The 25143-nt window shown below is 37.0% G+C and overlaps 1 protein-coding gene and 1 pseudogene across 2 annotated transcripts in view; one reads left to right on the forward strand and one right to left on the reverse strand.

Moving 5' to 3' along the window:
• The window catches only part of BRIP1 (BRCA1 interacting DNA helicase 1), a 184219-nt gene that overhangs the window by 145 nt on the left and 158931 nt on the right, over positions 1-25143 (forward strand). The window contains exons 1-6 of one of the 2 annotated variants that reach the window (XM_019982541.2): positions 4-2309; positions 4399-4512; positions 6690-6801; positions 8565-8738; positions 14962-15089; positions 16872-16991. In XM_019982541.2, coding sequence (XP_019838100.1) covers positions 4423-4512; positions 6690-6801; positions 8565-8738; positions 14962-15089; positions 16872-16991 — 624 coding nt within the window. In that variant the 5' untranslated portion in view covers positions 4-2309; positions 4399-4422. Of the gene's footprint in view, positions 1-3; positions 2310-4398; positions 4513-6689; positions 6802-8564; positions 8739-14961; positions 15090-16871; positions 16992-25143 lie in introns of those variants that run through there. The other variant, XM_070772601.1, reaches the window with a different exon arrangement.
• LOC109574496 (cytochrome c oxidase subunit 7C, mitochondrial pseudogene) lies at positions 5567-5758 on the reverse strand (annotated as a pseudogene).

The following is a 25143-nucleotide window of genomic DNA, read 5'->3' on the forward strand; positions in this document are numbered from 1 at the left end:
GAGCCTTAGGGACTTATGAGAGGAAAATCATACTAATTACTCTGGAGTAATTATCAGTACTTAAAGATTTTAATATTTTAAAAATTTTGTAAAAGCAAACTAATAATTTGAAGGTATTTAATAATTTACTTTTATAAATTATCCTCCTTACTGCTGACTTAATAAATGACATTTTTGCGGTACTTTTCCTTCATCTTTGCTTATGCACATGTATTTTCAAATAGTGGAACTCATAATACCCAGTTTAGCATTTATTTGTCTTTTTTCATTTAGCTTTATATGGAAACTTTTTGCAAGTTGTTTGGTTCTTATAATTATTTTATTGACTCCATAATGATTGAATTGATATAACCATCTCCCTTTTAGTACTGTGACTTCCCAGGTGGCGCTAATGGTAAAGAACTTGCTTGCCAGTGCAGGAGATGTAAGAGATACAGGTTCTATCTCTGGGTTGGGAAGATTCCCCTGAGGAGGAAATGGCAACCCACTCTAGTATTCATGCCTGGAAAATCCCACGGACAGAGAAGCCTGGGGACTACAGTCCATGGGGTTACGGAGAGTCGGACACGACTGAAGTGACTTAGCACATTAGTACTAGACTGGGACGTATATGGTTATTTTTAAGTATTGCTGCTGCTAAGTCACTTCAGTCGTGTCCGACTCTGTGTGACCCCATAGACGGCAGCCCACCAGGCTCCCCTGTCCCTGGGATTCTCCAGGCAAGAACACTGGAGTGGGTTGCCATTTCCTTCTCCAATGCATCAAAGTGAAAAGTGAAAGTGAAGTCGCTCAGTCATGTCTGACTCTTAGCGACCCCATGGACTGCAGCCTACCAGGCTCCATCCAGGGGATTTTCCAGGCAAGAGTACTGGAGTGGAGTGCCATTGCCTTCTCCGATTTTTTTTTTTTTTAAGTATTAGAATATGGTTATTTTTCAGTATTAGAATAGGCACTATTATCAATTGAGGTGTTATTACTTTTCTTTTAGATTACTTAAAAAAATTTTTTTTTATTTTTGGCTATCTCAGGTCTTAGTTGAAGCCAGGGCTCAGTTACTGTGGCTTGCCCGCTTAGTTAGTTCCTCCCATGTATGTGGGATCAGAGTTCCCCCGACCAGGGATCCAATCCATCTCTCCTGCATTGGCAGTGCTTTGTCAAAAGTTTTTTAAAATTTCTCTAACAGGCAGATTCTTAACCACTGGACCACCACGGAAGTCCTAGATAACTTTTTTAGGATAAAGTTCTGAGCCTGAATTTGCAAAGGGTAGAATTTAGTTTTATTGACTAAGTTTTGTCATTTTGGGAAGATGTAGTAAAACAAAGGGAGGCAAACGAATCAACTCGCCTTTCACTGCTCCCGCCTGCCAAATACTCTTGCCTGGGGAGTCCCATGGACAGAGGAGCCTGGCGGGCTACAGTCCTTGGGGTTGCAAAGAGTCGGCACAACTGAAGCGTCTTAGCATGCATGCATACATGCTTGCCTGCAGCAAACCTCTCTCCCAAACTGGTTCCATGGGATGTGAAAAACTGTCTCTGGTTTTGCTTTTTGAAACACTAGTATTTTAAGCCAAGTTTATGCTAGAGTTAAAAAATTTGGCGAGATGGTGTTTAACTCTCGCTACCTTTGAGGAGTATGCTTTCTTAGCAACTAATTGGTCTTAGGAGGGATAGGAGGCTGATTAAGCCTTAAAGGAGGTACTGGAGACCTCGAGAGCGTATCTCTGGTTGAATGTGGACCCGGGAAAGCCTTGATTATCAGGAGGTTTTGTAGCCAGCTGTCATCCAACCTTCTCGCCTAATTTGGCTCAGCCGTCTGCCAATTCCCGCCTGGGTATTTACTCTGGCTTCCGGAAAGTTCGGAAATTTGAACTGGGAGGGCCCGGATGAACGCTTAAAGAGCAAGGGCTTAACAGTGTTTCCTCTCCTTTGGTCTACGGACTTTAAATACGAGACGTGGAGTTTCCAACTGAAGCACAGGTTAAGTCGCCGGTTTCAAAAAAGTACAACGGAGCAGACGGAGTACTTTCCCCTAACTCCTTGGGATTCCCCGTAGTGCTTCACGCTTCTGGCGTTTCCCTTCCGGTGCCGCCGAGGACCTTGAGTCCGTTCTTACTGCGGAGGCTTTCATTGGATGCCAGAGTGCGCGCCCCCTGACCTCGATCCACGATTGGTTGCTTGGTTTCGGTCTTGGCGAGTGATTGGTTGTCTGAGCTCGCCCGGCGATTGGGTGCTGGGGAGTTGAGGGGCGGGAGGCGGGAATTCGTCCGGGTGTTGTGGAGAGGGCTGCAGAGAGCTGGAGTGGAGAAAAGGTGAAGCGGTCGCGAGCGCTCTACCGGCCCGGGAGTCGCAGCTCCGGGAGGAAGAGAGCCTAGAACCTTTCTTCTCTGCCAGGGCTCCGTTGTGTTTGCTCGTCGGTTTCGGCTTCCTTTTCTCCGGTGAAATCGGAGCCCATTCTGCGTTGTTTGGGTTTTCCTTAGGGCGGGCAAGTCTGTCTCGGGGGAAGGGCGCGACGTCGGCCAGGAGGAGGGTCCCCTCTGCTATCGTCCACCCGTTTTGCCGGCCCTTCGGTGTTGACTGGATCAGCAGGGTCTCGGGGGTCCCAGGTTGCTGAGGGAGGAAGGAATATGAGGAAGAAAACCTGGGGAGTGGGGAACCTGCGCTTAGAGCAGAGGTCTGTTTTTAGCCCTGGACCCCGCGTTCCCTCCGGGCGGGAGGGGACGGCGGCTGGAGCCAGGTCGGTTCGTTTCCTCTTTGTTCAGTGTGGGCGAAGCATCCTTATTTTGAGATACCTGTTGCCACAACTGTGGCTGGCGGGGAGGTTGGTTTTTTAGGTTCTATGTGAGAAACTGGGCCAGTCTTGAGTTGTTTTAGTTTAAGGGATGCGTGCCTGCTTAGTCGCTTCAGTCGTCTCCGACTGTTTGCGACTCCACGGACAGCAGCCCACCGGGCTCCTCTGTCCACGGGGATTCTGCAGGTCAGATATTGGAATGGGTTGCCACGCGCTCCTCCAGGGGATCTTCCCAAGCCCAGGAATGGAACTGAGTCTCTTATGTCTCCTGCATTGGCAGGCTGTTCTTTACCCTTAGCACCGCCTGGGAAGCCCTAGATTAAGGGATGAGATTCCACCAGATTTCATTGCCAGAGCTTCACAGAAACACCAAATGTTAGAACTGAAAAATACCTTAGAATAGTGGTTCTGAACTTTCTGGGGACACATAAGCTACCGTAAAGGTTGTTATTGGCTTCCTAATCTGTTGAATTGGTATTTAACCATTTCTCTGTCCTCAGATCGAAATGACCTTTTTTTCACTACTGCAAATAATTTCTCAGTTGATAACAGTGTATATCATTTTCTCCTCAGTTTTCCATTATTTCCTTAGGATATTCTGGGAATGAGAAATTTATGGACTTTCTCTTTAAAAAAAAAATGCAGTCATGCACAGAAACTGTTGCATGCAATATCAAGAGATCACAGTCTTTGAATTACAGCTTTGGCTCCTAGGTTAAGAGAATATGGTTTATAAGAAGTGGGGATTAAACAAGATCACTTCCTGTGTATCAGATACTGCAGTTTAGGCACATTCTGTACATTACCTTATTTAATTCTTAACTCAGTGCCTGGCGGATATTCATAAAAACCCTGTCAGGCAGATATCTCCATTTTGCAGATGAAGAAATAGGCTCTGTGAGGTTAAGTGATTCACTGTGGAATTCCAATTTAGGCTTTCCCTTCTTCAAAACCCATCTTTCCATGATACCCTACTGACCTTTAAAGTAAGAACTATTGAGTGCCTATTATGTGCCCAAGGTACTTTCTTCCTTACAACAATTTTAAAATTAGGGATTATTACATGTAAGAGGGGCTTTCCAGGTAGCTCAGTGGTAAAGAACCTGCCTACCAATGCAGGAGACACCAGAGACCCAGGTTCAACCCTGGTTGGGGAAGATTCCTTGGAGGAGGAAATGGCAACTCACTCCAGTATTCTTGCTTGGAAAATCCCGTGGACAGAGGAGCCTGGCAGGCTGCAGTCCATAGGGTTACAAAGATTTGGACACAACCGAGCACAGAACACAAACACACATAAGAATCTTAGTCTGGAAAAGCGAAGAGACATGATCAGGTTAAAATATCTGAGTTGTCAGAACCTGATCTATAAGCTATACTTCCTAACTCTTGGTCCACAATTTTGGCAGAATTGGGATGCAAATCCAGATTTGTTAGATTCCAAGACATGTTCTTAACCACTGTGATTTGTCAGGGTAGGAAATTTTTTTACTTTCGTTTTGTTTATACATTTATTAATTCCAATTTTTATTTCTAGGCTTCTGTCCTAGTATTAGGTATCTGTTTTTCTTTGAATAGCCTTATTTCAGTATTGACTTTCATTTCTGTTGCAGTTAGGAATCTGAAGTAAACAAAGCATGATGTCTTCAGCTGAATATACAATTGGTGGGGTGAAGATTAACTTTCCTTGTAAAGCTTATCCATCACAGCTTGCTATGATGAATTCTGTAAGTGTTTTTCAGCAATTAAGTCTTAAGATACAGGTGCTTATAATTCATAACATACATTGAGTCTATTACTTCATATTTTCTGCAGATAGTAGATGGATTTGCTGGGTTCATTAAAGAACCTCTGACTTTTGGAAAAATAATACTGGTTGCTGCTAGACTATATATATAAAATTAGGAGGCAAAGGAGAGCATTCTAAAAAATGTTTTCAGCTCATCTGAAACTTCTATTTACTGAATTACTTTGAAATACAAAGTATTTACCATCTTTTATATAGAATACTATATTTTTCACCATAATTTTTTGAGATATTTCAATCATATAAGAATTTAATATACAAATGAGTAAAACCAACATACCAGCTTTGTTGAATCTTAATGTTTTGCCATATTTTACCTTGTTTACCTAGTAGCACCCCACTCCAGTATTCTTCCCTGGAAAATCCCATGGATGGAGGAGTCTGATAGGCTATAGTCCATGGGGTCACAAAGAGTTGGACACGACTGAGCGATTTCACTTCACCTAGTGGCTCAGATGGTAAAGCATCTGTCTGCAATGCAGGAGACCTGGGTTCGATCCTTGGTTTGGGAAGATCCCCTGGAGAAGGAAATGGCAGCCCTCTCCAGTATTCTTGCCTGGAGAATCCCATGGACCACAGAGCCTGGTAGGCTACTGTCCATGGAGTCGTAAAGAGTCAGACACGACTGAGCGGCTTCACTTTCACTTTTCACTTTTCACAAGTAAGAAGATAACTAATATCCCGAATTTGTTCTTTTTCTCTTCTAGCCGTGTTTTTATACTTACATTGCATATACATGTATGCATAAACAATATTGAGTATACTTTACATATTTTTAAACTTTGCACAATGATATGATATTGTACTCAGCTTTCTGGAGAACTTGATTTTGTGGGTTTTTTTCTTAACATTAATATTATTATTATTGCTTTTTAAGAATTTCTGCTATAAGTTTATTTATAGACATATCTAGTATGTTGAGTTCAAGAACTGGTGTTTTTTTAAAATGCTCCTTTTCATATTTGTTTCATGGATTATTTTTTAAGCAGTTGGTGTCTTACTATAAAGAAAGGAGAAACAAACTGAGATCCAAAGTACAAAGTCTTCATAACTAGTAATTGCCACTTGTTTTCCACTGAAAATGGTAGATTCCTCCCCGGACCCTTGTCACAGTGGCTCCTGTGAACCACAGAGGTTGTGAACCTTCAGATGCTCTGTCCCATCATAGCACCGTTGGAAGTTCTGTGGCCGACGCAGAGTCTGAAGGCAGAAGAAATGGCGGCAGCACACCAGGCCCTCCTTTCCTCATGACCTTGTTCCCTTGTCTAACATCATTTTTAAGATGGAGTCCTATTGATTGATAACTCATTTTCATTCCTTATACTATTCTGTTGTTTTAATATACTAGAACTTTATTTGCCCATTTTCCTCTTGATAGATGTTTATATTGTTTACGCTATTTTGCAGTTACAAACAGTGCTGCCATGAACTTACATGTGTTGCCTTATATTCATTTGGGAAAGGTTTTAGGTATTTACTTAGGACTGGATTGCTGGAATTAGGTATCTTCAACTTTACTAGAAATTTTTAATTTCTGTACAAAGTGGTTGTAATATTCTCAGCAGTGTCCTCTATTAAGTTTTCATCAAAGATGTTAGTGTATTCTAGTTTTATAGAAATGATGGTGTTTGCATAAGTAAGGCACCAATTGCTTTTGTTTCTTTTCTGCTTGATATACTTTAAGTCTAACATAATTTTAGGGAGAGATATGAAGGAATCGGGGACTTCCCTGGTAGCTCCGTGGTAAAGAACCCACCTGCCAGTGCAGGAAACATGGGTTTGAAGCATGGTTTAGGGAGATCCCCTGGAGAAGGAAATGGCAACTCACTCCAGTATTCTTGCCTGGGAAATCCCATGGATAGAGGAGCCTGGCGGGCTGCAGTCCATAGTGTCGCAAAAGAGTCAGACATGACTTAGTGACTAAACAACAACAAATAAAGGAATAAATTCCAGATTTAACTAAATTCTAGTTCTCCTTGCTGCTGTTGCCATGTTCCCTGAACTGCATGCAACTTAGACTTCTTGTGGTTGTAAAGGAGAGAGACTTTAATGAAGTATGTTGTTTATTGATTTAAAAAATTGTTTTTGTGTTCATAGATTGTCAGAGGATTAAATAGTAAGCAGCACTGTTTATTGGAGAGCCCCACAGGGAGTGGGAAAAGCTTAGCCTTACTTTGTTCTGCTTTAGCATGGCAACAGTCTCTTAGTGGTAAGTAGTTGGTTGATATTTTCAAGTTGCTTATTGGGTCCTGAAAAAAATCCGATGAAGTACTTTTTACCCAGGATAATTCAACCATGTCCTAGCTAATTTAAATATTCTCTTTTAAGATATTTCTTTATAATCAGTTCTGGGTCTTCTAAGAGTTTGAGTTTAGCACAATGTGTTCATTTAATCCTAAAATAATTTTAAATGTAAGTTATTCCTTTATTTGATGATTCGGAGTATACTGTACATAAGAACCTTGGAATACTTAAAGAATGATTATGAAAATAATTAGAGGATAATTTGTATGTAAAAGATTCAAGAGATAGGGCTGACATGATTATATAGCGTATACAAATAATTGCTTTTTAAAAATAAATCCTTTAATATTGTTGCTTATCTAATAACACTAGAAAATGGAATACATGAAAAATTCTAGTTGATCTTTCTACTTGTTTGGATGCCAGAGAATTCTGTAGTAAGCAGAAGTTTATTGTAATATTGTTTTTATGGATTTGTATTATTTCCCATTGCTTTATTTGCTTACACATGTCACATTTACTAACAAAAAGTAGCACTTAACTTTTGTGAAAAACTATTTTATATGATAAATCTGAAAGACAATATTGGATACATTTTAGGTACATAATTAGATGGCTTTGACCTAAAGTATTAGGAGAATTTTAAATTAACTGTGGATATGTATGTGTATGTATGTGTTGTATATATGTGTGTGTATACACACACATACATATACATGTATATACACATACATGTTTTTTAAAAAAATATTTTTGCTACTGGTAAGACTATTAAAGATTAAAAGTAAATATTTTATAAGCTTTTGGTTGTCCACTTTGTTTCTTACTGATGTTTGTCTTTGGTGAAAATGTTAATGAAATTTTAATGGGAGACTCTGGAAAATGTATTTATGTAGTGCAGATGGGAAACTAATATCAGTACTGTATATAGAAAATAAAATACATTATTCAGATTTTTTAATATCTGAATTATATTCTTATACACTGTAGACACACATGCAAAACTATTGCAACTTTGTATTTAAGTAGTAAGAATTACCTGTTTAATTTGAATATTGACTTTAAACTTTTGATACAGATATCAAAAATGATATTATGAAACATGTTTTTTGAATTAGAAGTATAATGTGGGAATGATTTAACCCTTTTTTGTTTACATTATTATTTACCATATTGAACTTTCAAGTTCTTCAGTTAGGAAAATAGCAGTAATTAAGAATGTAAGTAATTAAGAATATGCTTTAGGTATACTTAGTGTTTTAATATATCTCAGTAGTGGTTGTGCCTCTGTTACATTATTAATCTTTGACTATTACTAGATTTTTCTAAATCATTTGTTAAATGATTAAGCTAAATTTGTTATTAGCTTCTCTCTGTATATTTCTGGCATACGTGTTTCTCTCCTGTCCTCATTCGATGTTGCAGATTGAGTGATCAGCTTGTCCAGATTTGCCAGGTAGTTTTCTGATTTTGGAGAAGGAAATGGCAACCCACTCCAGTACTCTTGCTTAAGAGAATCCCATGGACAGAGGAGCCTGGCGGGCTACAGTCCATGGGGTCACCAAGAGTCAGACACGACTGAGCAACTTCACTTTCACTTTCTGATTTTAGCCCTGAAATTCTGAATCCTGGGAAATCTGCTAATCTTGGGCAAAAAAAGGGTGGTTGTGTATGCTAGCTGTGAAGAAAGATGAATGTTTTTTTAATTGGAGATTCTTTCGTTTTTAGGGAAGCCAGTGGATGAAAGCTTAAGTAAGAAAACTGAAGTACCATTGTCATGTTGTTGTACATGCCATTCAAAGAACTCTGCAAACAGTGATGTGCACCAGCGAACTTCGCATCATTTCAGCAGTCCAAGTACACCACCTTCTGAAAGAAATGGCACTTTGTCAGGTTCTCAAGGTAGTTTATATTTTGCCTGGGTCTGTTGGTATCTGTGATAGGAGTGTTAATTATTGCTGTTATGATACCTAATGTAGATAAATTTGGTTAGCATAATTGGTTATGTATTTCCACCTGATTTCTCTGGAATTATTTTAAATAATACATAGAATGGTCAGAAATCCTTGAACTGTCTTCCTGGCCTAACTTTTAATTGATTCAAACATGTTGCTAACGTAAACCATTTTTAAAGAAGGCAAGGCAAAATTAATGATACTCAGAAACTGATGTTATTTGTAGGCAGTGTTATTAGTTATATGATAGAATTTTATAAAACATATTGATCTGTAAGCATAAGACAAAATCTAATTAGCCTCACTTATTCTTGGTAAGTTTGCCTGAACTTCTGAGACCAGTATCCTATCTGAGAATCAGCTATGTTTCAAGTATGATCCTTAAATGTGTGTGTGTTAGTCACTCAGTCGTGTCCTACTCTTTATGATCCCATGGACTGTAACCCACCAGGCTCCTCTGTCCATGGAATTCTCCAGGGAAGAATACCAGAGTGGGTTGCCATGCCCTTCTCTAGGAGATCTTTCTGACCCAGGGATCAAACCCAGGTCTCCTGCATTGCAGGCAGATCCTTTACCATTTGAGCTACCTAGGGAGTTCTTACTAGATTTAGTTAAGAGAAATATATTATCAATAACATAAGGTTATTAATTTAAAGATATTTCTTGTGCTTTGACTGTATGGAAAAGATGGATCATTATCTGCTGAAGTCAGAAACCTAGGGCACATCCTATACACTTTGCTCTTCCTTATTCTCCCATATAGATTTCTGTCTCCATTGATATCTCTTAGTCCAGACTGTCATCTCTTGTTTAGAGCATGTAATAACTCCTTTCCTGCTTTCACTCATGCCATTCCTTAACTAATGACAGTCCATGGCTGGGAGAAAAGAGGTTGCCATGATTGACTTATGTCTAAACATTATCCACTTTCTAAAATCAAGGATGGATTCATCTTCCACTAAAGTACTTGACTGTAGAGGATGTTAGCTGCTTCAACTGAAGTGTGTTTCTGTTGGGAATGAGGACGAGGAAGTGGACTAGATACTGGAGAGGTGACCACTTGTGTTGTCTACAGGGTTTTGACTGTTAACTCTCTTGGCTTTCCTTCCATTCCTTCAAAGGGTCATGCTTTCTCCTTTGCATGTGTTAACGTCTCTTCTGAATCAGGTTCCATCTTGTTTACTTGCTCTTCCTTTAGCTCTCAGCTTAAATAGCCTCTTTAAGGCAGCCATACTGCTCTTTCCATCGGATTAGATTTGGTTTCCCTGTTATATTCTGTCATTTCACTGTGTACCTCTCCTTCATAGCACTTGTTACAGCTTATATTATCCATGTGCTGGTGTGCATCTTTTATTAATCTCTGCGTCCCCTAGCAGACTGTATAGTCCATTAGATCAGGAACTATGTCAGTTTGCTCATCATTGCATAACTAGCAGAGTGCCTAGCATATAGGTAGTAGTTAGATAAATACCTTTTGTGTGAATGAATGGAATTGATTTTGAGCTAATTATAAGAACTCTGGCTTGTTTTATGTACAACTTGAATTTTTTTTTTTAAAAGATAGCTTTATTGAAATATACATGACATAACAAACTGTGTATATTTAAATGGTACATTTGGATGAGGTTTAACATAAGAGTATTTCCCTGAAACTTTCGCCAGCATTAAAATAGTGAATATTATCTGTCACCTTCAAAAGTTTACTCATGCTCTTGTGTTATTCCTCCTTCCCACCGCTAATTTATCCTCCCCAAACTCAGGTCTCCCACATTGCAGGTGGATTCTTTTACCGTCTGAGCCACGAGGGAAGCCCTGCAAACTGTTTATCCAGTCACTTGTTGTTGAATATTTGAGTTGTTACTAGTTTCGGGGCTGTTATTACAAATAAAGCTGTTAGGAACGTTTGTTTATAAGTCATTGTTATGGACATGTGTTTTTACTTTCCTGGGTAGTTATCTAGGAATGTAGTGACTGGATCACTTATGGTTAACTTTTTAAGAAACTTCAAAACTGTTTCCCAGAGTAGTTATGCCATTTTACATTCCTGCCATCAGTGTATGAGGATTCTCGTTTTTCTACATCCTTGCCGACAGTGGTTTGGTAATCTTTTTAGCCATTCTAATAAGCTTATTGTTGCTGTTCAGTCACTGTCACGTCCACCTCTTTGTGACACCATGGACTGCAGCACACCAGGCTCCTGTGCCCTCTGCTATCTCCTGAAGTTTGCTCAAATTCGTGTCTGTTGAGTTGGTGATGCCATCTAGCCATCTCATCCTCTGCTGCCCCTTCTCCTTTTGCCTTCAGTCTTTCCCAGCATCACTCTTATAAGCTTCTAGTGGTATCTTATTGTGGTTTTATTTCACATTTCCCTAATGACTTGTGATGTTGAGCATCTTTTCATGTGCTTATTAGCCATTTGTATATCTTCTTTGATGAACTGTTGAAATCTTTTGCTTGTTTATTGTTTTCTCCTTATCGTTAAGTTTTAAGAGACCTGGCGTGCTGTGATTCATGGGGTCGCAAAGGGTCGGACACAACTGAGCGACTGATCTGATCTGATACATTTTTGAGTACAAGTTTATTTTTTTAATCAAATTTAGGTTTTACTTTTAGGTCTAAGGGTTAATTTTTGTATATGGTGTGAGTGTGGATTCAAGTTCATTTATTTGGCATATGAGTATCTAATTGTTCAGCACCATTTATCAAAAAGGCTGTTCTTTATCTGCTGCATTGCTTTTTTAACTTCGTAAAAAATCAATTTTCAATATGTATGTAACTTGAATTTTAATATAGTTGTGAGTTAGAGTTATTTAGAATAATCTTTTCAAGGATCAGATGGGGTAAATCTGGGTTATATTCTGATACTGTCTTTATATTTTTAAGTAAATTCTTTAGAAATATGTAACTTAAATATAGAAAAGCACACAGAATTCTAAGTGTATAGCTTGATGAATTTTCCCAGAGTAATTACACTCATGTAACTACCACCTAGATGAAAAATAGGACATAGCCAACGCCCCAGTGGCACTTCTCATGTTCTTTTCCACTTGGTATTCTTTCTCATTATAGGTAGTTGCTATTTTCCCTATGTCATCATTGATGAGTTTTGCTTCTTCGTAGAAATGGAACTATATTTGTACTCTTGTGTCTGTCAACTTTTGCCTAAAATATTTCTGAGATTCATTTGGGTTGTTGCATAAAGTAGTGGTTTTTATAGCTTTATTTTATGGTATATAATAGATTATATGCCATAATTTATTAATTCATTCTACAATTGTTAGACATTTGGATGGGTTCTTATTTTGGTTATTGATCTTTTATGAGTATTCTTATTCTTTCTGGTACAGATAGGTAAATATTTTCTATTAGATATATAGCTTGGAATAGAATTGCTACTTGTGGTGTATATGATTATGTTGAGCTATAGTAGATAATGCCAACATTTTCCAAATGATTGAACCAATTTTGCACCCCTTTGCCCTACATCTAGTAGTATGTGGAAGTTATGTTGTTCAGCATTCATGTTAGCACTGGATATTTGAGTCTTTTTAAATTTTAGCCATTCTGGTTCCTTTGTGGTGTTCTTGTGAGTTTTAATTGATATTTCTCTGGTAACTAATGAGATTGAGTGTCTTTTAATGTATTTATTGGTCATTTGAATATCCATCCCCTTTAGTGAACTTCCCCTTCAAGTGTTTGCCCATTTTTCTGTTGGGTTGTTTCTTACTGATTTCCAGGATTTGTTGTTGTTTTAAATATATTCTGAATATACTTAATTTCTTTATAACCTTTTATTTTAAAGATTTAACAACGTTGGTAAGCTTCTTGCAAACTCCCCTACTATAAAGACTAGGAAGATAAGCCTTTTTGTATATGCATATGATATAATTTTTTTTCATGAATTGGAGTTAATCATATTTGACACATGGCAGTTTAGTTTTTCTAAAACTGGATTATTGTTTTTGGTAGATGTTCCATACCCTTTAATGAGTCCTACGAATTTGCCCCTTGGTTTATTTGGGGAAGGGAGTGGCAAGCTACTCTAGTCTTCTTGCCTGGAAAATTCCATGGACAGAGGCGCCTGGAGGGCTACAGTCCATGGGGTTGCAAAGAATTGGACACGACTGAGCGGCTAACACTTCCTTGGCATTGGCACTTCTACCATTTTGAATAGGATAATTCTTTGTTGTAGATAATTCTGTCCTGCACATTGTGGAATGTTTAGAAGCATCTCTCAGGCCTCAACCCACTAGATGCCAGTAGTACTCACCCTCCTCCCATCTTGTGACAATCAAAAATCTCCAGATGTTGCCTAATGTCCCTGGGGTCTAGTGTGGGATTGTTAAAACTAGCCCAGTTAAGAGTCAGTGATCTAGATTTGTTTGTGGTTATTTTACTAGTTTGCCAGGAAATTGTAGAGCTCAAAATTACATGTGTTTTCTAAAATATGTATGGGAATATAAAGGACTAAGAACAGCCAAGACAGTTTTCAGGAAGCAGGTTGAGGTGAGAGGACGTGATCTGTGAGATATCCTGATTCGTTATATGTATATGGCTATAATAATTAAAACAGCATGGTATTAGCATAGTGGAAAATAGTGGAGAACCCAAATTCCATTCTACATGTATGCTGAAACTTGATTTTTTTAATAGAAGTGCTTTTGTAGAGCAGAGGGCATAGGGGTTTTCCCATAAGTAGTGAAGCCTCAATCATGTCTGACTCTGCAACCCCATGGACTGCAGCCTGCCAGGCTCCTCTGTCCATGGGATTTTCCAGGCGAGAATACTGGAGTGGGTTGCCATTTGACTATTAAATGTCCATAGGAAAAAATTAAAATTGGAGTCCTACTTTACTCTGTACACAAAAACTCATACCAGGTAGATTAAAGACCTAGGTATGAAAGGCAGAACTATTAAGATTTTAGAATATAATGGGTTTCAAACTGTGTTCCTAAGAGCCTAAGGAAGAAACATAGCATATAGGGAGAAGGGGACAATGGATCAGCTTAGAAATCCTAAGCAATATTTCTTTAAAAAATATAGTCCTCCTCAGAAAAAGCTTGAAAACCAGTGCTGCGTGGCATAGATTCACTACTATGTTTGTGCAAACTCGAACTTCTTTTTTTGAAAATGGATTGGACCTGCTGCTCATAGGGCTTAAATTGTATAAGGCCAGGAACTTTTTTCTTCTTTGTTGTCCATGGTGTCTGGAATTGTATGGACTCAATATAATAAATGCTTGAATAAATGAATTGAAACTCTGGAAGTGGAGGGAATGTGTAGAGAAGAGCACAGAGTAAGGAAGGTATTTTTAAGAACTCTCACGTTCTAGGGAAAGGGAGAAACCACTGTATAGGAACAGTTAAGAACGGTGTTACAGAAATTAAGGAGAAAGGAAATGTGTTTGTTATGTTCCAAGAAGACAGAGTGTTATATTTGGCTGTATGCCTAGAGGTTATACATATGGATTTTGGAGTCAGACAGCGGGAGTCAAGTCACATGCAGGCCTTGCCTTTTACTTGCCATATGATATGAGCATGTTACTTGACTTCTTTTAAAACCTAGTGCTCACATTTATAAAATGGGAATAATATTTGGTAATTAAGAGGTCACTGATAAACGAGATTGAGCTTTCAGGATTGTGGAATTAAAAAACAGATTTTAGGAGCTTGATTCTACTGTGTTTTTAGCCTGAAGATCATAGAGAATTTTAGTAGAAAAGAAACATTAAATAAGGCACTGTAAAGAAAGATTTTTATACAGATGAAAAGTTTTTGAGAGACTCTTAAAGTTATATTTTTTAAGCCACATTATTGGAAGTGGTCTACAAAAGCATAAACCTATTAAAAATCAAGGCTGGACTTTTTCTCTTGAAAACATTTCTTACAATGTTTGCTCTTTGTTAAGTAAATTCAGTGATAAATAACTGATTTTAAAGATGTTTAGCATTTCATATTTTAAAGTATGTTTTGGAGTTATTAGAAATGTCAACATCTTTTTAAAAATTGAAGTGTACTTTATTTACAATATTATATTAGTTTCAGATGTACAGCATAGTGATTCAGTATTTTTACAGATTAAAATCTTACATCCTAACTCCAGTTTTTTTCCTGGAAAAATTGACTAAATGTAATCTACTTACGCTAATTTTTTATGACTTCTTATATAAGACTCTCCTGAAAAAACTACACTGGCTGCAAAGCTATCTGCTAAGAAGCAGGCATCTATGTACAGAGACGAAAATGATGATTTTCAAGTAGAGAAGAAAAGAATTCGACCCTTGGAAACTGCACAGCAGGTAAACAGTCTTGGCAGTGAAATAATCCCATTAGTTATGGCTGAACAAGGTAGTCAAGTATCAGTTGTTTTCAGTGGCATGTGAAGAGATTAATTGGATAGTGTCAGATATAAATTTAACGATCAGTTACTGTAATTTCATTTTATATATTTGTTCATTACAAAGGAGCTTGTTACAGTAGATTATTCATAGTAGCATGTCATTAAAGTGAAACTGAATGATGCTTATTTATATTTAAGAAATTTGATAGTAAAACATTTACTTATGGCATGTTATAGTAATAGAGTTACTTTGTACTTTTAACTGCTCTGTTTTTAATCTAACAATGGTGTTTTCTTTTGGCCAAAATACCTCTGATACAAGTATTTAGGTCAGATATTTTTAATATTGATAGTTTTAATGTAATGATAAGGATTACTCTTATTTATTGAGTTATTATGAATAATTATAAAATGTTTATTTTTAAAGACCAAAATTACTAGAAGTTTTAAATGAAATATACTTTTAATAGGTGAATAGAGTTCATGGCGTTGAACTCTTATATTTTCTCATAGAGTTCATAGCATTGAGGTAGGGAGACTGGACTTTAATAGATTTAGTTACAAATAAAGATTATTAATTAATTAGCATGTCATTGTAGATAATTGTGTATTTTTAATTGAATATTCTCAAAAAATGTTTGCATTTTTATATAGTTTGTTCCATGTATAATCCTAACTTCCATAATTAAACCTTGTTTTTAGAAATAGAATAAATCCATTTTCTAGTTTTATATTTGGAAAAGTCCTAATTACAAATGAAGCATGAATCTTTAAAAATTTTTACCAGTGGGACTTCCCAGGCAGTCCAGTGGTTAAGATTCTGTGCTTCCATTACAGGGGGCATGGGTTTGATCCCTGGTTGAGGAACTAAGATTCCCACATGCTGTATGGTGTGGCAAAATAATAATAATAATAAATTGTATTTAAAAAAAAATTTTTACCAGCAAAATGTGTACTTACAGTTGGATGTTGTGAAGTAGGGTTCAAAGTACAACATTTATTCCCTGATTTCATTGGCTTTCATTTCTTTTTTGATAGTAATGAATTATCAGTAGAAATGCTTTTTTTCCCCTTCATAGTTTGAGTACATAGGTTTTTGGCAAGTAAGAAAAAGCACACGTAGTTTGGAAAGAAAACAGTGGTATTTATAAAAAAAAATTAGTCAAATACAGTTTGGATTGTTAGTTATCTAACAAGTAATATAATAATAGTAATCAAATAATTTATTCTATCATATAGGAAATAATGAATATTTACATTCAAATTTTTTATTCTTTGTGTTTTTTTTTTTTTTTTTTAATTTAGAATAAGCTTTTCATGTTTAATTTTCCAATTGGATATGTAGTTGGACTTGGTATAATGCTATTCTTGGTGTCCATATGGTGGGACTATTTTGTGGGAAGATCATTTTACAATGCAGAGTTTTGATACATCACTAATTAAAGCTATTTTGGTTGGAATTTGAGAGATATTACTGTATTCTGTTTTATTTAAGTCTTGTAATAAAGTGCCGATTTGTTAGAAATTTGATTGTTATGGGGGAGCCTGGTGGGCTGCCATCTATGGGGTCGCACAGAGTTGGACATGACTGAAGTGACTTAGCAGCAGCAGCAGTTAGAAATAGTCATTTTTTTTTTTTAATGCTAAAAGCGCACACTATAGCTGTTTTGATCTTTGAGAACAACTAGCCTCATCAAGCTTTTAGTTTACAATAAACTTCAATTTGGTTCTGTATTTACAGATCAGAAAACGTCATTGTTTTGAGAAGGAGGTACATCATTTGGATGCAAAAGTTGCTTCAGAAAAGACCACAAAACTCAACTCTCCGTTAGGAAAGATAAACTCCATTTCTCCACAGAATGTATGTATTTATGACATTGTTCAGTTTAAAGAAGGCAAATGTGGTATTTGTTAATGCATTTTTGAAAAAGAGAAAGACTATATAATCAAGAGTAGAGAAAAACTCAGAAGTCTTAAGTGCTGTTGCATGTCTACTGCTGTGAGAAATGGGAAACCTGTGCTCTTTGTGCCCGTTTCTTCACTTATAAAATAAGAGAATTGGACTGAGATGAGCTGTGAAAAGGTTTTTTTTTTTTTTTCCCGTCTTGTACATTCTAATGTTTGTGAATTCCACTTCCTAAATTTCTTTCAGTGTTTTTAGGGCATCAGTTCTCAAGGATTAGGCCAGGGAACTCTGGAGATTCCTGAGATTGTTTTTAGGCAGTCTGTGGGGTCAGAAGTACTTTCATAGTGATGTTAAGATGTTACTTACCTTTTTTTTTTTTTAAACTGTCTTCAGTGTTTGCACTGATGGTGCAAAAGTGAAGAGTGGTAAAACTCTGATGCTTTAGCACGATCAAGATAGTGGCACCAACTTGTGTTAATAGTAATTTTCTTCTCTGTCATTAATGCATAATTAAGAAAAGCCAGTTTCACTTAAGAATGTCCTTGATGAAGTAGTAAAAGTTACTAATTTTATTAAATTTTTCACCTTTAAGATTTTAATTCTGGGTTAAGAATAGTTTTTGTAAAACACTTTCACATTCAGGAGTAGAATGGTTATCTTAAAGAAAAACACTTGTAAGATAGTTTGAATTGTGAGCTGAACTAGTCACATTTTTCACAGAACATTGTTTTTACTTCAAAAAATAACTGACAGACTATGGTGATTCTTGAAAATAAAGTGAGCCTGATAAAATTTGACCTTTCAAGTGAAAAATCAGAATTTGAAAAATTGTATATACCACTGTGAGGTTAGCAGTTTTCTGATACTTAAAAGACTTTTTTCTGATGATATTTATTTGTAGTGATATTATATATGTGACTTTTTGATATTATATAATGAATTATGTTAACATTTATTTATAAGATCTGTAAAATCAGTATACCAAATGTTTTCAAAATGACATGTTTATGATATTACAAAATGATGCCTGGAAAAGATTCATCCAAATGCAAGACAGACCAATGGACATTTTTCTTCTCACCATCCTTAGGCAATGACAGATTTTTTTTTTTTTTTCAGTCACTATTGGCTAGTTTTCATTGCCATAGTTTTATTTGAATGGAATCATGCTTGGTAATTTTTTTATTGAATTCCAAATATTGTGAATTTTCCCTTGCTAAATACTGGGTATTGTATTTCTACAAACCCTCTTGACTTTTTTTCTGGGATGCAGTTATTACTTGGAATCAGCTTGATCCTTTTGGGTCTTGCTTTTAGGATGTGTTAGGGAGGACTTGATCAGGGTTTAGTTTTGGGCTACCTCAGTAGAGGCTGGCTCCTTTTGAGTCCTCTACCTAATCATGCTTCATGAATTAAGACGTTTTCTAGCCTAGCCGGTGGGAACGGGCACTGTTTCATGCTCTACGTGAGTGTCTCATTTCAGGTGGTTCTTGGCCGCTGTCTTAGATTGTCTCCTCATGGGTGTGTGCTGATCAGTACTCTACTAGATACTTGAGAGGTCCTTCTGCAGACCTCTGGAGTTCATTCTCTGTGCAGCTCTCTCCTTTCTGGTATTCTTATCTCAGAACTTTACTGATCTCCCTGAACTCTCAGCGATATCTCTTCAGGTTGAGTTTTCTGGGCTGTATCTGGGTTTCCCTTCCTGGTGCCACAGCCTGGAGACTCTCAGCACAACAAGCTGAAACAATCATAAGGCTTAATCTCCTTTGTTTCCCATCCCTCACGGATAACTCTTCCTTACCGGATGTCCTGTATCTTAAAACTATTGTTTCATATAGCCTGTATTTTTTGTTGTTGTTGTTCAGGTAAGGGATGAAACAAGTCGTTGACAAATTCCAAAAGTGTTTAGATGGCTTATAAAGCTCCTGTTTACTTGTACAGACTTTAAGCCTTTATAAACTTTTTGCATTCTTTTTCTCTTTCTCCTCCTTCCCACTCTGTTTTGACTGACTTCTAATTCTTCAGGAAGCCTTCCTTGGTGTTTCCAGTTTTGAGTTAGATTCTCATCTGGAATGTTCCTTGTATTTCTCAGTTTTTGACACTTACTACTCTTCATATCTTCTCCACCTGCTCTGAGTTCAGTTACAGACAACACCAGGTTCCCTAGTAGACTGAGGCCTCCTTGAAGACTGTGAGTGCTTTATTCATTTCTGTTTCAAGCACCTAAGCTCATGCCAGGAACCTAGTTGTAGACTGAGTGAATCCATACCATAATCCCTGCCCTCAAAGAGCCTTCTTTTAAATTCTTGAAAATACTAAGCTGGGGTGGGGGGAAATTGTCAGTTATCTTCAGAGAAGCCTTGTTGGGAGAAGTTGTCTCAGTTTTTAATATTGTCAGTAATAATATATGCTTTGTGTTTGTCTCTGCCAATGTTTCCTTGCTCATTTTCTTTCATAGTACCTTATTGTCTTCATAGCCCTTACTGTTTGAATTTATTAGTCTACTTGTTTATTATGTGTTTGTCCTGTTAGAATGTAATGTCAGTCTTTTTCACAAGTATCTCTGGTACCGAGGATTAGCATATGGCATATATTTAGCATATATTTAGCCTGTGGCATATATATTTGTTGGTAGAATCTTACTGAATTCTTATGATGACTATGAGGCAGGTACTATTGTTATTCTCATCGTATAGATAAGGAAACTGAGAAGTAATTTGCCTAAGGTCACAAAGCAGAAAATTGTGGAGTTATTATATCCTACCTAAGCAATCTGATGCTCTGGCAGATGCTCTAATTACTTTATTATACATTCTCTAAAATGCCTCTCAGAAATTCTGGAGCTATCTAAACAGTATTCTAACATCAAGATAAGGAAAAAATTATGTAGAAGCCTAAAGCAGAAAGAAATCAAGTCTAGAGTAAGCTATGATTGGATAATAGCTAAAGTGAAATAGAGAGTGATTTTACTTTTAATTTCATTTTGGTTTTTTAAAGACAATGGACTCAAATCAGACAGCCTGGGTTTTAATCACAGTTCTGCTCTTTACTACTTTTGTAACCTTGATTAAGTTTTTAAACTATTGCTACTTCAGTTTCTCATTTGTTAAATGGGTATAGTATTTATCTTACAAAGCTGCTAGAGGATTAAACAATTTAATACTTATAAAGTGCTTAGACTGTACCTGGCATATCTTGATGCTTATTAAGTGGTTCAGTTCAGTTCAGTGCAGTTCAATCGCTCAGTCGTGTCCGACTCTTTGCGACCCCATGAATCCCAGCACGCCAGGCCTCCCTGTCCATCACCATCTCCCGGAGTTCACTCAAACTCAACGTCCATCGAGTCGGTGATGCCATCCAGCGATCTCATCCTCTGTCGTCCCCTTCTCCTCCTGCCCCCAGTCCCTCCCAGCATCAGAGTCTTTTCCAATGAGTCAACTCTTCACGTGAGGCGGCCAAAGTACTGGAGTTTCAGCTTTAGTATCATTCCTTCCAAAGAAATCCCAGGGCTAATCTTCAGAATGGACTGGTTGGATCTCCTTGCAGTCCAAGGGACTCTCAAGAGTCTTCTCCAGCACCACAGTTCAAAAGCATCAATTGTTCGGCGCTTGGCTTTCTTCACAGTCCATCTCTTGCATCCATACATTAAGTGGCAGGTGGTAGTAAAAGTAGCTGCAGCAGCAGTAGTAGTAGCAGCATAGTTGTATATTTTTATGCTGCTGATAAAAGCTATTATACTGGTTAATAATATAAATTTTTAAAGTTAGGTTTATAATTAATTATTTTAATTTGTGTTGATGATGTTTACGACTCAACCTGTTTAGAATTTAGGTTGCTTGACCAAGAAGAGCTACCATTGTCCTGGCTGAGTACTTTTAAACTTAATTTTAAACTAAGTTCTTAGATTGATTTCTTGTTTTGCTTGTGTAGTATGTTGATCATTTATTATGATCTCATTGGCAAAGTATAATTGTATCAATTCATGTGTATTTGTATTTTTATATCAGGTATTTTTTTAAAACCAGAAATTATAGATTTTCTTTCTTGGGTTTAGCTGATATAACTCTGCATTACCTTAGAAATGGAGTATTTTTCATAGGTGGGTGATTTATTATCCGTACTGTTAAAGACATGCATTTCTAGCAATCTTCTTGTAAGTTTGAAGATTTATTGAACAAGCTAAATCTCAACTAACTCTAGTAACTCAAATGATAACATTTCACTAGTGACTTTTTACTTGTAAGAAGACATACGGGATACTTGCCATACTAATTAAGCATGCATACAGTAAATTTATCAGACAGCAGAGTACTTTTGCAATGACAGAAAAGACCATATGGCTGAGCTCTAATATTTGTTCTCTTTTTTGCTAGTCTATACTGAAAAGCATGAATATATAAAGTTAACTTTATGGAAAACCCCACAAGTACTTATGTAAAATGATCTATTATTTTCAATATTTTTTTTCTTAACAAAGATAGAGTAAGCAGTTGCAATAGAAGCATAATTAGTACAAAATGTAAAGTTTTAGCTAATGTGAATGTTTCTTTCTTTTATACTTTAGTAAATTGTTAGAGAAGGCAATGGCAACCCACTCCAGTACTCTTGCCTGGAAAATCCCATGGACAGAGGAGCCTGGTAGGCTGCAGTCCATGGGGTCGTGAAGAGTCGGACATGACTGAGTGACTTCACTTTCACTTTTCACTTTCATGCACTGGAGAAGGAAATGGCAACCCACTCCAGTGTTCTTGCCTGGAGAATCCCAGGGACGGGGGAGCCTGGTGGGCTGCTGTCCATGGGGTCACACAGAGTCGGACACGACTGAAGTGACTTAGTAGTAGTAGTAGTAAATTGTTAGTAAATTTAGTAAATTTTAGTAAATTGTTAAGAAAACCTCTAGTATTTTGTATTTTGGCTGTCATCTTAATTTTAAAAGCTTGTAGTAGCATTTGTAGTAAATCTTACATGGATATTTAGCACTAAATAATACATCTTGTTTTTCAGAGAACCAGGGCTAAACCTTTTCATGGATATAATATAATAAAGAATCATAGGGATATACGTAAAGGTCATTTATTTAAAGAAAGGAGTATTTGAGTATAGTAATATTTTTTTACCTGCTAGAAATGTACTTTGGCTTCTAGTTCAACTTTTTTTTCTCTTTCTCTTTTTTAATGGAGGTATAATTGACATTTAATATGTTAATTTCAGGTGTATGGTATAATGGTTCATTATTTGTATACATTGGGAAGTGATCACCATAAGTCTAGTTAATATCTGTCACCTTATGTAGTTGCAAGGTTTTTCTTCTTATGATGAGAGCTTTTAATATTTACTCTCTTAGCTTCTGCCAGGTATGTAATATAGTATTATTAACTATAGTTGCCATACTCTACGTTACATCCCCATGACTTATTTTATAACTGAAAGTTTATACCTTTTGACCTCTCTCATCCATTGCTTTTGCTCTTCACCCCCCTCTCTGGCTGCCACTAATCTGTTCTCTGCATCTGTGAGCTTGTTTTTTTTTTTGTTTGTTTGTGTCTGCTTTTAGATTTTACATATAAATTTGTCTTTCTCAGTCTTAGTCCATTAAGTGTAATGTCCTCCGTGTTCATCCATCTTGTCCCAGATGGCAATATTTCTTTTCTTTTTTTTTATGGCTGAATAATGTTCCATTTTGTGGGTATGTGTGTCTGTGTGTGGGGGCACACGACTGAGAACGCATGCAACTCAAAGGGAGCATTTATTTTTTAGAAGAATAGTTATTTGGATTTGTAAATTAATGGTTTAGTTCTCTTACCTCTTGTTGTTCAGTCGCTAAATCGCGTCTAACTCTTTGCGACCCCACGGACTGTAGCCTACCAGGCTCCTCTGTCCATGGGATTTCCCAGGCAAGAATATTGGAGTGGGTGGCTGGTTCCTTCTCCAGGGGATCTTCCCCACCCAGCGATTGAACTCACGTCTCCTGCATTGGTAGATAGATACCTTTCTACTGAGCCACCTGGGAACCCCTTCTCTTATCCCTACAAAGATAAAATGTTATAGTTTTCATACATTTAAAGTCTATAGTTGTATTATTTTCTGGATAACTTTCCCCTATAAATTAAGTGATAAATTAGTTTAATGATTTCTGTTTATTTCTAAATTTGACATTACATTTTTTATGTTTTTCTTTTAAGTTTTCTTAGTTATGAAAATAATTTAGCTTCTAACCTGTGAATTAAATTGGGTAGTTGTCTTTTTACCTTCCTATTATCTCTAGTCAGCTTCCTTACTCTTTAAGTCAGAAAATGTCAATACTTCCTCTCTTGAATAAATTAACCTTCCAGTGTCCCTTGCTTTTCCCCATTCCTTATATTTTCAGATTCATGTTTTTTATACAGTTAATTCATATGTCAAAGATCTAGTGAGGCATCAGGCTCCATGGTCAAAACATGGTTAAGAAAAAATACTATATTTTAGAATAGAATACCACCGTTCTGATGGAAAAAGCAAGAGAGTTCCAGAAAAACATCTACTTCTGCTTTATTGACTATGGCAAAGCCTTTGACTGTGTGCATCACAACAAACTGTGGAAAATTCTTAAAGAGATGGGAATACCAGAGCACCTGACCTGCCTCTTGAGAAATCTGTATGCAGGTCAGGAAGCAATAGTTAGAAGTGAACATGGAAGAACAGACTGGTTCCAAATAGGAAAAGGAGTACGTCAAGGCTGTATATTGTCACCCTTCTTATTTAACTTCTGTGCAGAGTGCATCATGAGAAATGCTGGGCTGGAAGAAGCACAAGCTGGAATCAAGATTGCCAGGAGAAATATCAATAACCTCAGATATGCAGATGACACCACCCTTATGGCAGAAAGCGAAGAATTAAAGAGCCTCTTGATGAAGGTGAAAGAGGAGAGTAAAAAAGTTGGTTTAAAACTCACCATTCAGAAAACTAAGATTGTGGCATCTAGTACCATCACTTCATGGCAAATAGATGGGGAAACAGTGGAAACAGTGACAGACTATTTTTGGGGGCTGCAAAATCACTGCAGATGGTGACTGCAACCGTGAAATTAAAAGACGCTTGCTCCTTGGAAGAAAAGTTATGACCAACCTAGACAGCATATTAAAAAGCAGAGACATTACTTTGCCAACAAAGGTCCATCTAGTCAAAGCTGTGGTTTTTCCAGTAGTCATGTATGATTGTGAGAGTTGGAGTATAAAGAAAGCTGAGTGCTGAAGAATTGATGCTTTTGATCTGTGGTGTTGGAGAAGCCCTGGACTGCAAGGAGATCCAACCAGTCCATCCTCAAGGAAATCAGTCCTGAATATTCATTGGAAGGACTGATGCTTAAGCTGAAACTCCAGTACTTTGGCCACTTGATGAGAAGAACTGACTCATTTGAAAAGACCCTGATGCTGGGAAAGACTGAAGGCGGGAGGAGAAGGGGACGACAGAGGATGAGATGGCATCACCGACGCAACAGACATGAGTTTGAGTAAACTCCAGGAGTTGGTGATGGACAGGGAGGCCTGGCATGCTGTAGTCCATGGGTCGCAAAGAGTTGGACACGACTAAGTGACTGAACTGATATTACCTTGTTCCACCACTCATACTCGTTTTTCTAGAATTTATTTATGTATATGCTCTTAATTCTTTTAATAAATCCTCAAAATCAGTGAGGTATTTTCATAGACACATTTTATGCTTATTCCTGCTGTTTATTTAATAAATGCCAACATTGTATATATACTTCCACAAAAGTAATTATATTCCTTGATTTATAATAGTATTCATTTTTGCCTAGTGTGTGGAGAAGAGTTGGGTCCAGCAGAGTGCGCTGTTGGTCTTCAGATAAAGTGTTGATGTGCAAAGCCTTGGTCTGTTTTTCTTTTCCTTCTTCTTATTCCACTATCTTGCTTTCTTTTCTGTCTCTTTTTCTCTCCCTCTCTTCACCCCCCACTGCCCTTCTCTATCTTCCTCTAGTGCTTAATATATTCTTTAGGATCTCAGGAGAAAATGACCAATTTATTTTGAAAAGTCATTGTTTTACAAGTCATTTTCTCATAGTTTTACATTTTATTTAAGATAACTGCTTATGTAGTGGAACAATGCT

This window comes from Bos indicus, chromosome 19 (assembly GCF_029378745.1).
Source record: "Bos indicus isolate NIAB-ARS_2022 breed Sahiwal x Tharparkar chromosome 19, NIAB-ARS_B.indTharparkar_mat_pri_1.0, whole genome shotgun sequence".
In the NCBI taxonomy this organism is placed as follows: domain Eukaryota; kingdom Metazoa; phylum Chordata; class Mammalia; order Artiodactyla; family Bovidae; genus Bos; species Bos indicus.